We start from the raw sequence: 13,010 nt of genomic DNA on the forward strand, positions 1-13,010 counted from the left end.
CGCGTTCAGTGCAAGCGAGGAAAATCCATCCCCCAGCAAGATTTTTCCTCGTTCGGGGTCGTCAACATCAAGTTGGCGAGCATGAAAAATCAACCCCCGTGTGAGATTTCTCAATGTAGGCGGTCAGATTTCTCATTGTGAGTGGTCGCGTATGCTCGTGACCGCTCACGTTGAGAAACCGTCCGTTCACGTTGAGAAAGCTGCTGCTCGAGTACAAATCTACTCGAGCGGCAGAAAAGAAGCAGCACCCACTTGCGCTGTGCATGGTGCTGTTCGTGATGATTGCACAGTGCAGACAAGCACCTGGCACTGAAAATCACAGCGAACAGCATTTATCTAAAGCACTCGGCTGATCGCGGAGCTTCGCGCAATGCAGCGGAGTTGTGTTTTTTTGCACTACGCAGAACTCCGCCCAGGCTTAGGCACAACATGCAACTCCGATTACAGTGATACATATTCACATGTCCCCACTTTCTGGAAAATTAGTTACAGACGGTTAATGAGATGCCTATGCTTAGCATAGATTTCAAATTATTTCGGCTTAGTATAACAAAGGTAACTGGCATGCTGAACAATTATTAACAGAGCAGTTAGTCCTTTCAAACTTTCGGAGGATAGTGCACACAAAAAGAAAGCTAGAAATGAGTCTTTGAAAACACGAGAAAATAACTTCATTTCCAACTGACCCTATTGTCATCTTGTTACTCTCGTACTTCCTGAGAACAATTCAGCCAAATAAACACACAAAAATTATAAAACACTGCAGAAAGGAAATTACAAATCATTTACTGGTGTGTCCTAAAGCATTTCGGGGCATATTATCAAGCACGGCGTTAAAATTATTGCCGCTTTAACGGCAGAAAACTGCAGCTAAAGCGGCGATAATGGGCTTGATAATATGACGCAGAGAATTCCCATAGAAGCCCATATTGACACCAGAACATGGGCTTCTATGGGAATTCTCACAGGCATATTATCAAGCCCATTATCGCCGCTTTAGCGTCCGTTTTCTGCCGCTAAAGCGGCGATAATTTTAACACCGTTTCTTGATAATATGCCCCAAAGTTCATACGTTCTTTTTGTCTTCACGCTGATTTATAGTTAAAAGAATGTTAGCGCTTAATGGGGCATATTATCAAGGACGGCGTTATAAATTATCGCCGGTTTAGCGGCAGAAAACTGCCGCTAAACTGGCGATAATGGGCTTGATAATATGCTCTATGGAATTCCCATAGAAGCCCATGTTCTGGTGTAACATGGGCTTCTATGAGAATTCTCCAGGGCATATTATCAAGCCCATTATCGCCGCTTTAGCGGCAGTTTTCTGCCGCTAAACCGGCGATAATGTTAACGCCGTGCTTGATAATATGCCCCAATGTTCTTCTACAGCACATTTAACAAACTGAACCCCCTCTAGCCATTGCCTATAAGATAATGGATCCGTGGAGATATACCCAGCATTACTTGGGGACATATTTTCAAGCCAGGGGATAAAATTATCGTCCCTTTAGCGGCAGAAACGGCCGCTAAAACGGCGATAATGGGCTTGATAATATGCTCTATGGAATTCCAATTGAAGCCCATGTTAAATGTGAAGGACATCTAACATGGGCTTCAATTGGAATTCCATAGAGCATATTATCAAGCCCATTATCGCCGTTTTAGCGGCCGTTTTCTGCCGCTAAAGCCGCGATAATTTTATCGCCTGGCTTGATAACATGCCCCCTTGTGAATGGGGTCTTCGAACTTTCAAGTTAGGACCACATTTATTGTTACATCATGTTTAAAGTTAAAAATTAAATGGTTATCACAGGGCCAAAACCCGAGTTATTTGAATGCTGAACTTGTCTGCAACGTGGCACTAACATAGACCTCATTTTTGTTTTGAAACGTTGACAGGTATGGCGTCATTTGCATATAGAATCTGTGCTTAAACTTGCTTCTCTTCGACTAAAGTTAGCATTCCTTGTTTGCGCTCCGGAAAGGAACGAGTTAAACGCCGTGGGCAGACAGCAGAGATCAGGTGTGGCTGGTGTTGCAGCAAGAATGCGTACAGTTCAGTCATATCCTGGACGAAAAGCAACAAGGCAAAGACTGCGAGATTGAAAATGGCTGAGACGGACCTAAGAGCGCAGGGTCTCCCCCAGAGCTCCAGTGCAGGAGACCTCCTGACCGCCGATGGCACCAGCGCACCGGCCGAGCAAGAAGGGACCCCCGCTGGCAGCCAAGAAGGCAAAACCGAGAGCAAAGACGCAGCCAGCCCTAAACCTGCCGCCGCCGCGGACTCCAACGCCTCCAGCCCCGCAGCCGACCCCGTGTCCGAGACCAACGGCAATGCAGACGCCCCTGGGCCAGACGAAGGAAAGACGGAAGACGATGAGGACGCCGTCCTGTGCGACTTCTGCCTAGACGAGAAAGTCAAGGCCACCAGGTCGTGCCTGACCTGCATGGTTAACTACTGCGAGAGCCACCTGCGGCCTCACGTGGAGAACTCCAAGCTGCAGTCCCACCGGCTGGTGAAGCCCGTGCGCGACGCCGACCTGCGCACCTGCGACGCGCACCACAAGCTGCTCCGGTGGTTCTGCCAGGACGACCTCACGTGCGCCTGCGAGGAGTGCGTGGCCGAGCAGCACGCGGGGCACGCCGCCGTCCCCTGCGCCGAAGCCCGGAAGCTGAAACAGGTAGGGGTGCAAAAGCGAACATGAAATAATTTCATAGGGTGGGTGGGTGCACAGAAACTGACAACCATCCACTGGAACGTATTGAAAGGAGGTCCACCAAATCCAAGGTCTCCCTCCATCTGCATCTGAGTGGTTTTGACATACATTTGGCCAAGCCATTCACTGCCCATCCTCCAATAAATCCCTCGTAGGAAGGGAGCGAGGACAGAGAAAAGGATACTTGTTGGCTAGAGCAGTGCGGTTCTGCCTGATCCTTGTCAAAATCACTGACGCCTAGCCATAGAAAACCATAAGGTATTGAACTTCAGTCAACAGCAGATATATAAGCACTGGAGTCGGAGGGGCATTTGCTCTTCGAGGAAGATGAGAGAGTTAGGGATCTGAAAGGGAAGACTAACAGAATGAGCGAATTATTAAAAACTGTTTAAAAAAAAAAAAAAAGAAGTGGTGGGCATATCGCACACGTTTCCCGAATTCGCTCGTGAGTAGCTCGTCTGCTTCATGTTTTTTCTTCCTCTCCCGTCATGCGTAGCCAATTATAAACTCAGCACTACAAGTGCCAGTGTACAAAGAAAGCACCCGAACTAGATAAGGTAATCCTTGGTGAACTCAAGATACTGTTGAGTACTGTGGTAAAGAGAGTTGGCATTAGAACCAGGAGCAGGCCAAAGGGAGTGCTCCGAGGGGCAGAGGGAGGCAGTGAACCGAGGTGTAGTGGTTGGGCCTCAGGCCCACATGCACCCAAAGGATGGACACAGACACTGGAGTCATAGTTAGATAATTGGCCACGAGAACGTGCGCTCGGCCCCTTTTATTATCAGGGTCACCTGACTGGTGACGCCTGTGGTGGGTGGGTGTTTAGTGTGGGCTTACACCAGGCAAAACACTTGACTGGTGATCGGACGATCACTACATCCCTCCCAAACTTTAATAAAGGTCAAAACAATGAAGTCCGAACCTGTGGGAGAGAGAACACAAATTACAAATAAAATATAAAAGTCAGTGATAATGACTTCCACGTAGTCTCTTCGCTGATGGCCAACTGCCGGCGATGGTATCCTTGCGGCTGGGACCACTCTGTCTCCTTGGCACGATGTCCGGGTGCTCTGCGGATGTGTTCGTTTGGACTTGCACCGTGGAAGTGCGCCTTACAGTCTCTGTCTTGTACTGCCGTCAGTGAAAGTGTAGATGGAATGATGGTGGACCATTGTTGTTCTACTTTCCGCTGTATAGTCCTGGTAAAGGTGTTTTCTCCAACTGGTAGTTGTCTTCTAACAGGATTCACCGTTGCAGGATATCCCTCTCACGGATACCCCTCTCTCGAGGGTGTCCCCTCTCACTGGACGACCCGGAGGCCCTTTGTTGCCAGGCTTCCACTGGACCGGTGGACTGCCGCCTTGTCGCTCCAACCGCGTTGGAGGAGTCGCTACGAGTCCTCTCTCCGTGTCCGAAGCTCCACCTGAAAACTGTGCTGTTGGCACTTGGTCCTTCGCGCTCTGCCTCTGTTCTCCCAGGACCTCCAGAGCAAGCTTCAACAGTCCATCTCTCGTTTTGGGATCCGCTGCCACCGGTGTCCCTGAGGCCTCTGCCCCTTGGATATCCACGGTCTTGTTTCCGTTCCATCCCAGAGGTGGTTGTTACCAACGGACCGGCCTGCTCACCTCTGTCGTCCCCGGGTGACCTTCGGGTTTGCACATCGATGTGTACTCCCCAGTGGTGCTGATATTTTCCCAGGTACCGTGTTTGGATGTCCATGCACCTTCTCACTTTCCTCTTCGGGTCTTCCCCTTCCGGCGTGGGTTGTGTTGATCTGTCACACACACCTCCTTGCTCTTCTCTTTTCCTCTTCTCTCCTTCCCTTCTTCCTTCGTCGTGGCGTCGTGCCACTCAGGATCTGGCTTTCTTTTCTTTCTTAGCGACGTGGTCCGGTCTTCCTGCCTTCTTGCTCGTCCTTACCAGGCTTCTCCGTGTAGCGTGCACTCTACACGTTTCCCTCTGGTCTTGTCCCAGCACTAGGACACTGTCTTCCTTTCACTCTGTGACTGGACCGGTCGTCGCGACCTTCTTTCTCGTGATTACTTCTGATTTCAAGTGATGTTGTTGGACCTCTCGTCCTTCTCTTCCTGGTCCTCTTCGCGGACCTCTCCTGAGGTCTTCTTCATTGACGTCCCCTCGGTCTTCCTCTTAACTCCCGCTCTGACCTCTTGGCAGGTCAGTGTGCTCTCTGACCTCTTGTAGGTCTGCATCCTCCTTGCGACCATCTGGCTGGTCGGCGTCGTCCTTGCGACCATCTGGTTGGTCGGCTTCTCCCTTGCGACCAACTGGCTGGTCTGCTTCTCCCTTGCGACCAACTGGCTGGTCGGCTTTTTCCTTGCGACCATCAGGCTGGTCGGCGTCTTACTCCTTGCGACCAACTGGCTGGTCGGCTTCTCGTGGTCTGCGCAACCACTTCTCCTCCTTGTCTCCGCAGTCACCTTGCTTCGGCGTGCTTTTGACTGCGCCCTTCGTTTGCTTTTGAGACTCTCTGCCTGGTTCTATCTATTCACACTTTGCCATCCAAGTGCTTTGCGCCTTTCTGTTTTCACTCCTGTGGTGAACGCCCCTGGCCAGTAGGCGTTACCACACATTGCGCCCCCTTGGCAGTCGGTCCTTTGGAGGATCCTTTGCATGCTCACTTATAGAGGTCTGCCCCCTCAGTGTGGGCACTTGCGCAGTTCTCTGCTCTGCTTTCCTGTGTAGCAGCTGTTCCTGCGCTGCTGCGCTCTTGCGCGGTGCTGTGTTTTCCTTACCCCATCTACCCATGGAGTTGCCTCTCCACTTGCAGTCTCTGCATGTCTGGGCAGTTTCCTTAACCAAAACACCTGGAGAAACTTCTTCCCTGGCACTGCTCGTAGGTTGCAGCAATCCTTTCCTTTTGCTTCTCAATGAGGGTTACTGGTGCAGTACTGCAGAATGGCCACTAGATGGCACTGTTTGCACTACCGTTCTCGATGTATTTCAAGGCCCTAGCAGCTTCCCACCGCTGCGGGCCTCGTGTGCAGTTACTGAACGAGTGCACCGGCTGGTCAGATCATGCTGTGCTCCCCCTGTTTCTGCCGGTTGCGAGTTACAGACGCTCCCAGGCTCTCGTGCCTTGCCTCCCAGCTTCCAGGGGCCTTGCTGCTTTGCTCCCCGGTGAACCTTCTCACCACGTTTGACTCTGGTGGGGGCAATCCTACCGTGAACGCGCTTTCCTTGATGCCGCTGAAGCTTCCTGCATGCCACTTGAGTCCACGCAGCTTCTCCGCCGGGTAAGTGCTCTTTTCTTCTGTTATTTATGAATAAGAAGGATGTGTGTATTTCGGTCGCGTTTGCAGTAACCACGGGCCATCTTGCACCGCTAGTGCTGCCTCAGTCTCTGCTTTTCCTTCGGTAGGCGGGACACCTCTCTCGCTGCCTTGCGGGCCTCACTCCTGGTACTAGTTGCTCCGGCTAGCCTCAGTGTCTCCCCACGCGCTGCGGAGCTCACCTCACAATCGCTGTGTATCCTGCATACACACGGGTGACCAGCGTCCACAGGAAGGCTCTGTCTACGGCTCCGTAGGTTCAGGTGGCTTACGCACTTTCTCATGGGGGTTATGTGTTCTCGGCCGTTGCTTTTCCTGCAGGAGCTGCGCGCGGTTCTTCCCATCAACTCGCGCAGCCCCTGGGAACACCGCAGCGCTTTCGCAGCTCCCAAACTCGTGGGGTGAGGGGCAGGAGCTATCTCCGGACACTGTGTAGTGTGGCTACGGGACACTGTCCCCACTTATTGCGGGTGGGCTCCGCTTACGTTGTGGCTTTAGCAGGACGGTGGCAGATGCATGCCAGCGCTCACCTTCTGCCCGGCGGGCGCCGCACCGATGCGGGTGGGCTCCGATCGGCTCGTCGACCCCCTGGGCTCTTCACACACCCACAGCGCTTCTTCGCAGGGGGGGGGAAACACATTTACTGCAGGCACGTCAGAAGCGGGGTGGGCTACCGGTCTCCTCACCTTCGCCCCGCGGGCCTCTTCGCCTGCAGTGGTAGCTTATGACTCTTCCGACGCGGGGTGGGCACCCGCTCGGCTTTCTTCGACCCCCGGGGCTCTTCACATGCCCCGTGGGCTATCGTGTGCGTCCGGCGCCGCCTCGCAGGAGTCAACACCGTCGCGGCCGATGCGGGTGGGCTCCGCTCAGTTCGCACCTCCCCTCCCTACGGCTCTTCCACACAGGGGGCGGACTGAAGCAGGCACATGAGGTGTGGGGTGGGCTCCCGGTCACCTCGCTTTCGTCGTGTAGGCCCGGGGCTCTTCACATGCCCCGCGGGCCGGTAGGCGGGTGGCGCGCCTCCTTGCAGGGGGGGTGCCTTTTACATGCGGCAGCTCTCTGCCCCTAACCCTTCATCTGCCGGGCTGCTGCACGCACGAGCACAGCTCCCTCGTCGCCATTGTAGTGTTTGGGCCTCAGGCCCACATGCACGCAAAGGATGGACACAGACACTGGAGTTATAGTTAGATAATTGGCCACGAGCACGTGCGCTCGGCCCCTTTTATTATCAGGGTTACCTGACTGGTGACGCCTGTGGTGGGTGGGTGTTTAGTGTGGGCTTACACCAGGCAAAACACTAGACTGGTGATCGGACGATCACTACAAGAGGGAGGGTGGGGGAGGCAGAGGTTGAGTGGAGAACCAGATCTGAGACGGTCTGAAGTCAGGTGTGAGTAGCTGACCCAGTCATAGTTTTCCTTCTGTATTTTAGTATTTGTAGTTTTGCATTTTCAGGTGTACATACACAGCTACTTGTATGAGGAAGCAAAGAAAAACAGGAGTGAGTCAGCTAACTAATACGTAGAACTGGGCAAATGTCTGACTGTAGGTACTAGGACCGCAAGAGAATGAGGAAGAAGAAGAGATGGCACGAGCGGAGGGAGGCTGGAAGAGAGGCGGGAGGGGGGCTAAATGAGGAAGATAGGACCAGAAAGGGTGCATGGAGGGAAGGAAGGAAAAGATAGATGGGGAGAGGGAGGGAGAAGGGAGAGGAAAATAAGTAAGATACGCTGTGGGATAGAAAGAGAAAGGCAACTTCAATAGAGAGGATGGGGAGAGATGCAGGGCGAATACCTTGAAGGACAGAGAGGAGACAGTAGAAAAAGCAAGGTAGGGAGACAGAGGCTAAGGGCAGAGGTCTGGAGTTGCCTTAAGTGGGATGCAGGGAGCTTACCACTACGTATTTTCTTTTTCATGCTGGCATTTGTAGTTTGAATTTGATATTAGAAATTCTCAACCTCAAGTACCCCATTGCAAATAAAAACACGAGTACATAGTTGACCTGTTAAGTTGAAATCTCAAAGGAGAGGGAGGGAATGGAAGGTATCGAGAACAGAAATGGAAAGGAGGGTGACCTCCAGAAAAGGGCACAGCATGTCAGAGGAAGGCTCCAGAACTGGACTCAACTCGTTGTGTGTTGACTGCGCTGTCATAACACAGCCACACTGGCCTGCGGGATATCTTTCCTCTGCATTATAACATTCCCCTTGGTCTCCATGCATTCTTGCCATATTGTTTAGCTTATTCGTCATGAGAACTTCATGATTCTGAAGGAAAAAGGGCGCCAGCTCTACCAGTTCATGCATTGCAGCTGTTCAATGCATGTGACAGATCTTGCATACCATTACAGCCCCCCAGGCTGTAATGGTATGTAACGGAGGCTAGGAAGATTCCAACCAAGCCCATTTGGCTAGTAAAAAACAGCCATAATTGGGGAGCAATTGGCATTCATACTTCTAGACTTCAGTGCCACAGCACCTGCTGCACTCTTGATACTTTTGTCCTTGATGTTGATGTCCATGTGGTACCTGTTGTCTCACCTATAACCGTTACACATTTTTTCACTTAAGTTAAAGTAATTGTCAATGTCAGTGAGGGCTCTTCCTTGTTTTATTTTGAAATTGTTTGGTATGGATCCGCTGTCCAGCTTCATTTTAAAACCGCTTTACCCTGATAGGCCACAAATGGCGACAAAAGCGTCTGTGATTGTCTGATAGCCTTAGGAGACATCTGCCATTGGCTTAAAAAACTTAAGTGGATGACTTTGTTTTATGATGTTTTGCTTGGTATCATCACTGAAGCCAATAATTATTTTTCTAAGTTTGGTTATCTTAATGTGCCTTAAAGGTGTGGTGGTGGCCACAGCACGTGATAAAGCAATTTACACACAACTAACGCTTAAGGACTGCACGTCGGGACGGGTTGTTAACGATGTCTGTGGCATGTATATTCGAGTACCAGACAAAATCACTCTCTTAATTTTACTTTTATAAACTACGTGCATCTTGCCTTTCTTCTCCTTTTGGTCGTGATGCTTGTTGCATTTTGCAGTGTTGTGGCACTTGTAGAGCGCCTCCTTCCTCTGACAAGTTGTAATGAACATTCTTAGCAGGAACCTCCTTGAAAAATGCCGTTATTTTAGTGGTTATTTGTCCCATTAAGGAACTGCTGGGGATCAGAAGTGCGATACTGTCAGCAGTAATTCAGGATTATATAAATTACATAGATCTGTTTTTATTTTTGTACACTTATCAGATGATCTTAATTATTGTAAAGAGCTTTTAAATAGACCTATTGAAGTGACTACTCTGAACCCATTAAAAGCTGCATTGCCTGTGCCAGGCTGCACCCTTCTTCTCCATGAGCACTTGTGAGCAGCTCGATGTTCTGCACTACCCCGACTCTACACTCACCTGCTCAGCCGTGAAGTCATATGGAGATGTGGGAGTCCTGAGTTAAACTTAGAATTGCAGAAGTATTTGTTTTATGGCAACCCCACTTCCGGAAAAGAGGTGAACCAGTGCCTGTGCCTCACATCAGCGTACACGCTAAAGGTCGCGGTTGTCGGCGCACCCGCCTGACAAGCGCTTATGAAATGCTGCAGTTCTAGGATCTTCGGTCTTCCGGTACTTGACGGCATACCCGCCGCGCAACATATTGCACAGGCACTTTCCTCTCAGGATCTCCGTTACACCGGTTTTTCTGCTTTCTTAACCCTAAGATTGATTAAGACTTTCCATTACCAAACTTAGACCAGCCGGTTTGGAATTATCACCGGAGAGGCAGTTGCATAGAAATTCCTACGTGTTGCATTACAGCCCTGAAGAAGTCACAGGATACTTCCTACTGTGACGAAACACGTGTTGGCTGGTTCTGCTTGTCAATGATAAAGATTAAACTAATTGAAGACTTTCCACAAACCTTGAATGGACCTTTAATGGAAATATTTGTGATATCACAGACTCTGCTATTAAGCATATCTACCCAATAACGTGTCCCCGGGGTTTTGTTTCTCTCAAAGAGTGCGGGTTTTTTCCCCACACACACATAGGGGTTATAGGGTACTTCCCCTATCCTGGTTGTACCATGTTACATACATAGTGAACATACACAACGCAAACATAGCAAGGCGCCACACTTCCTGGCATATCACAAACCCTATCTCTCAGACAACCCTAATGTGGCTACTTTTTTGTGTGAATATTCACGTTTATCAAAGTGACATACAGTACACCCCACTTTTATAAGGAAAGTGACATAATTGTAGGTGTACTAACACATAGGGTAAAAGGAGCGGGGCACAGTATAGGCTCATTAACTATCTCCAAAACTGAGTTCAGGGTTTCACGCAGACGCACCGACAAGGCTTGCCAAGCATCTGCCTGTGTGAGGCAGAGAGTGAGAGAGGTGGCGCCTCACACAGGCAGATGCTTGGCAAGCCTTGTCGGTGCGACTGTGTGAAACCCTGAACTCAGTTTTGGAGATAGTTAATGAGCCTATACTGTGCCCCGCTCCTTTTACCCTATGTGTTAGTACACCTACAATTATGTCACTTTCCTTATAAAAGTGGGGTGTACTGTATGTCATTTCATTTCAATGAAATGAAATGAAATGACATACAGTACACCCCACTTTTATAAGGAAAGTGAAAAAATGGGAGGCCCAGCCACTGCGGCAGACCATAGAGGGACAAGGGCAGTTAAACGGCAGCGGGCCGGTGCTAGTCCGTGAGGTGCGTGTGGTACTGTAGGTAAGATGGCGCCACCTTCCCCATCAAGAAAGTGCAGCGCCGGGAAGGGGGTGGGGAAGAGGTGGTAACAGAAACACCATCAAAAGAGCGCTAAAGGGGGTGTGCTGGAATTGTCACATTGTGGCCAGGGCTCTGTACAGAAAGGGGGCTTAGGGGCCCTAAAGATCATGTTTGCCAAAGGCTGCCCCCCACTAACCAAATAACAAGCGAGCTGCAGTGCAACATAGAAGGTGAGTATCTCACTAGCCTGCGAGAGCTGCAGTGCAACAGAGAAGGTGAGTATCTCACTCGCCTGCGAGAGCTGCAGTGCAACAGAGCAGGTGAGTAGCTCACTCGCCTGAGAGAGCTGCAGTGCAACAGAGCAGGTGAGTATCTCACTCGCCCGAGAGAGCTGCAGTGCAACAGAGGAGGTGAGTATCTCACTCGCCTGCGAGAGCTGCAGTGCAACAGAGCATGTGAGTAGCTCACTCGCCTGAGAGAGCTGCAGTGCAACAGAGCAGGTGAGTATCTCACTCGCCTGAGAGAGCTGCAGTGCAACAGTGCAGGTGAGTATCTCACTCGCCCGAGAGAGCTGCAGTGCAACAGAGAAGGTGAGTAGCTCACTCGCCTGAGAGAGCTGCAGTGCAACAGAGCAGGTGAGTATCTCACTCGCCCGAGACAGCTGCAGTGCAACAGAGCAGGTGAGTATCTCACTCGCCTGCGAGAGCTGCAGTGCAACAGAGCAGGTGAGTATCACTCGCCCGAGAGAGCTGCAGTGCAAAAGAGCAGGTGAGTAGCTCACTCGCCTGAGAGCGCTGCAGTGCAACAGAGGAGGTGAGTATCTCACTCACCTGCGAGAGCTGCAGTGCAACAGAGCTGGTGAGTGTCTCACTCGCCCCAGAGAGCTACAGTGCAACAGAGGAGGTGAGTATCTCACTCGCCCGAGTGAGCTGCAGTGCAACAGAGCAGGTGAGTATCTCACATGCCCGAGAGAGCTGCAGTGCAACAGAGCAGGTGAGTATCTCCAGTACTTGACATGGAAAAATAGAAGGGCAGGTACTCTGTACCAGAGTACCTGCTTGTTTCTGAGAAGTACCGGTACTCTCCAATGAAAAGTATTGCATTTCTCTTCAGAAGTGCGGGTACTCTCCCTCTCAAAATTGAAAAGTGCCGGTACTCCGTACCGGACAGTACCGGCCTATTTAAAGCACTGTATCTCACTCGTCCGAGAGAGCTGCAGTACAACAGAGGAGGTGAGTATCTCACCCGCCTGAGAGAGCTGCAGTGCAACAGAGGAGGTGAGTAGCTCATTCGCCGGAGAGAGCTGCAGTGCAACAGAGGAGGTGAGTATCTCACTCGCCCGAGACAGCTGCAGTGCAACAGAGAAGGTGAGTAGCTCATTTGCCCGAGAGAGCTGCAGTGCAACAGAGGAGGTGAGTATCTCACTCGCCCGAGAGAGCTGCAGTGCAACAGAGCAGGTGAGTATCTCACTCGCCCGAGAGAGCTGCAGTGCAACAGAGCAGGTGAGTATCTCACCCGCCTGAGAGAGCTGCAGTGCAACAGAGGAGGTGAGTATCTCACTCGCCCGAGAGAGCTGCAGTGCAACAGAGCAGGTGAGTATCTCACTCACCCGAGAGAGCTGCAGTGCAACAGAGGAGGTGAGTATCTCACCCGCCTGAGAGAGCTGCAGTGCAACAGAGGAGGTGAGTAGCTCATTCACCCGAGAGAGCTGCAGTGCAACAGAGGAGGTGAGTATCTCACTCACCCGAGAGAGCTGCAGTGCAACAGAGCAGGTGAGTATCTCACTCGCCCGAGAGAGCTGCAGTGCAACAGAGCAGGTGAGTATCTCACTCGCCCGAGAGAGCTGCAGTGTAACAGAGCAGGTGAGTATCTCACTCGCCCGAGAGAGCTGCAGTGCAACAGAGGAGGTGAGTATCTCACCCGCCTGAGAGAGCTGCAATGCAACAGAGGAGGTGAGTAGCTCATTCGCCCGAGAGAGCTGCAGTGCAACAGAGGAGGTGAGTATCTCTCTCGCCCCAGAGAGCTGCAGTGCAACAGAGCAGGTGAGTATCTCTCTCGCCCCAGAGAGCTGCAGTGCAACAGAGCAGGTGAGTATCTCTCTCGCCCCAGAGAGCTGCAGTGCAACAGAGCAGGTGAGTATCTCTCTCGCCCCAGAGAGCTGCAGTGCAACAGAGCAGGTGAGTATCTCACATGCCCGAGAGAGCTGCAGTGCAACAGAGCAGGTGAGTATCTCACCCGCCTGAGAGAGCTGCA

At 51.3% G+C, this 13,010-nt stretch overlaps 1 protein-coding gene across 1 annotated transcript in view; it reads left to right on the forward strand.

Moving 5' to 3' along the window:
* Positions 1-2,022: 2,022 nt before the first annotated feature.
* TRIM16 (tripartite motif containing 16) overlaps positions 2,023-13,010 on the forward strand; it is a 112,531-nt gene continuing 101,543 nt past the window's right edge. Inside the window, exon 1 of the mRNA XM_085616799.1 lies at positions 2,023-2,681. Coding sequence (XP_085472925.1) covers positions 2,109-2,681 — 573 coding nt within the window. The 5' untranslated portion in view covers positions 2,023-2,108. The remainder of the gene's footprint in view (positions 2,682-13,010) is intronic.

This window comes from Triturus cristatus, chromosome 7 (genome assembly GCF_964204655.1).
Source record: "Triturus cristatus chromosome 7, aTriCri1.1, whole genome shotgun sequence".
NCBI lineage: Eukaryota > Metazoa > Chordata > Amphibia > Caudata > Salamandridae > Triturus > Triturus cristatus.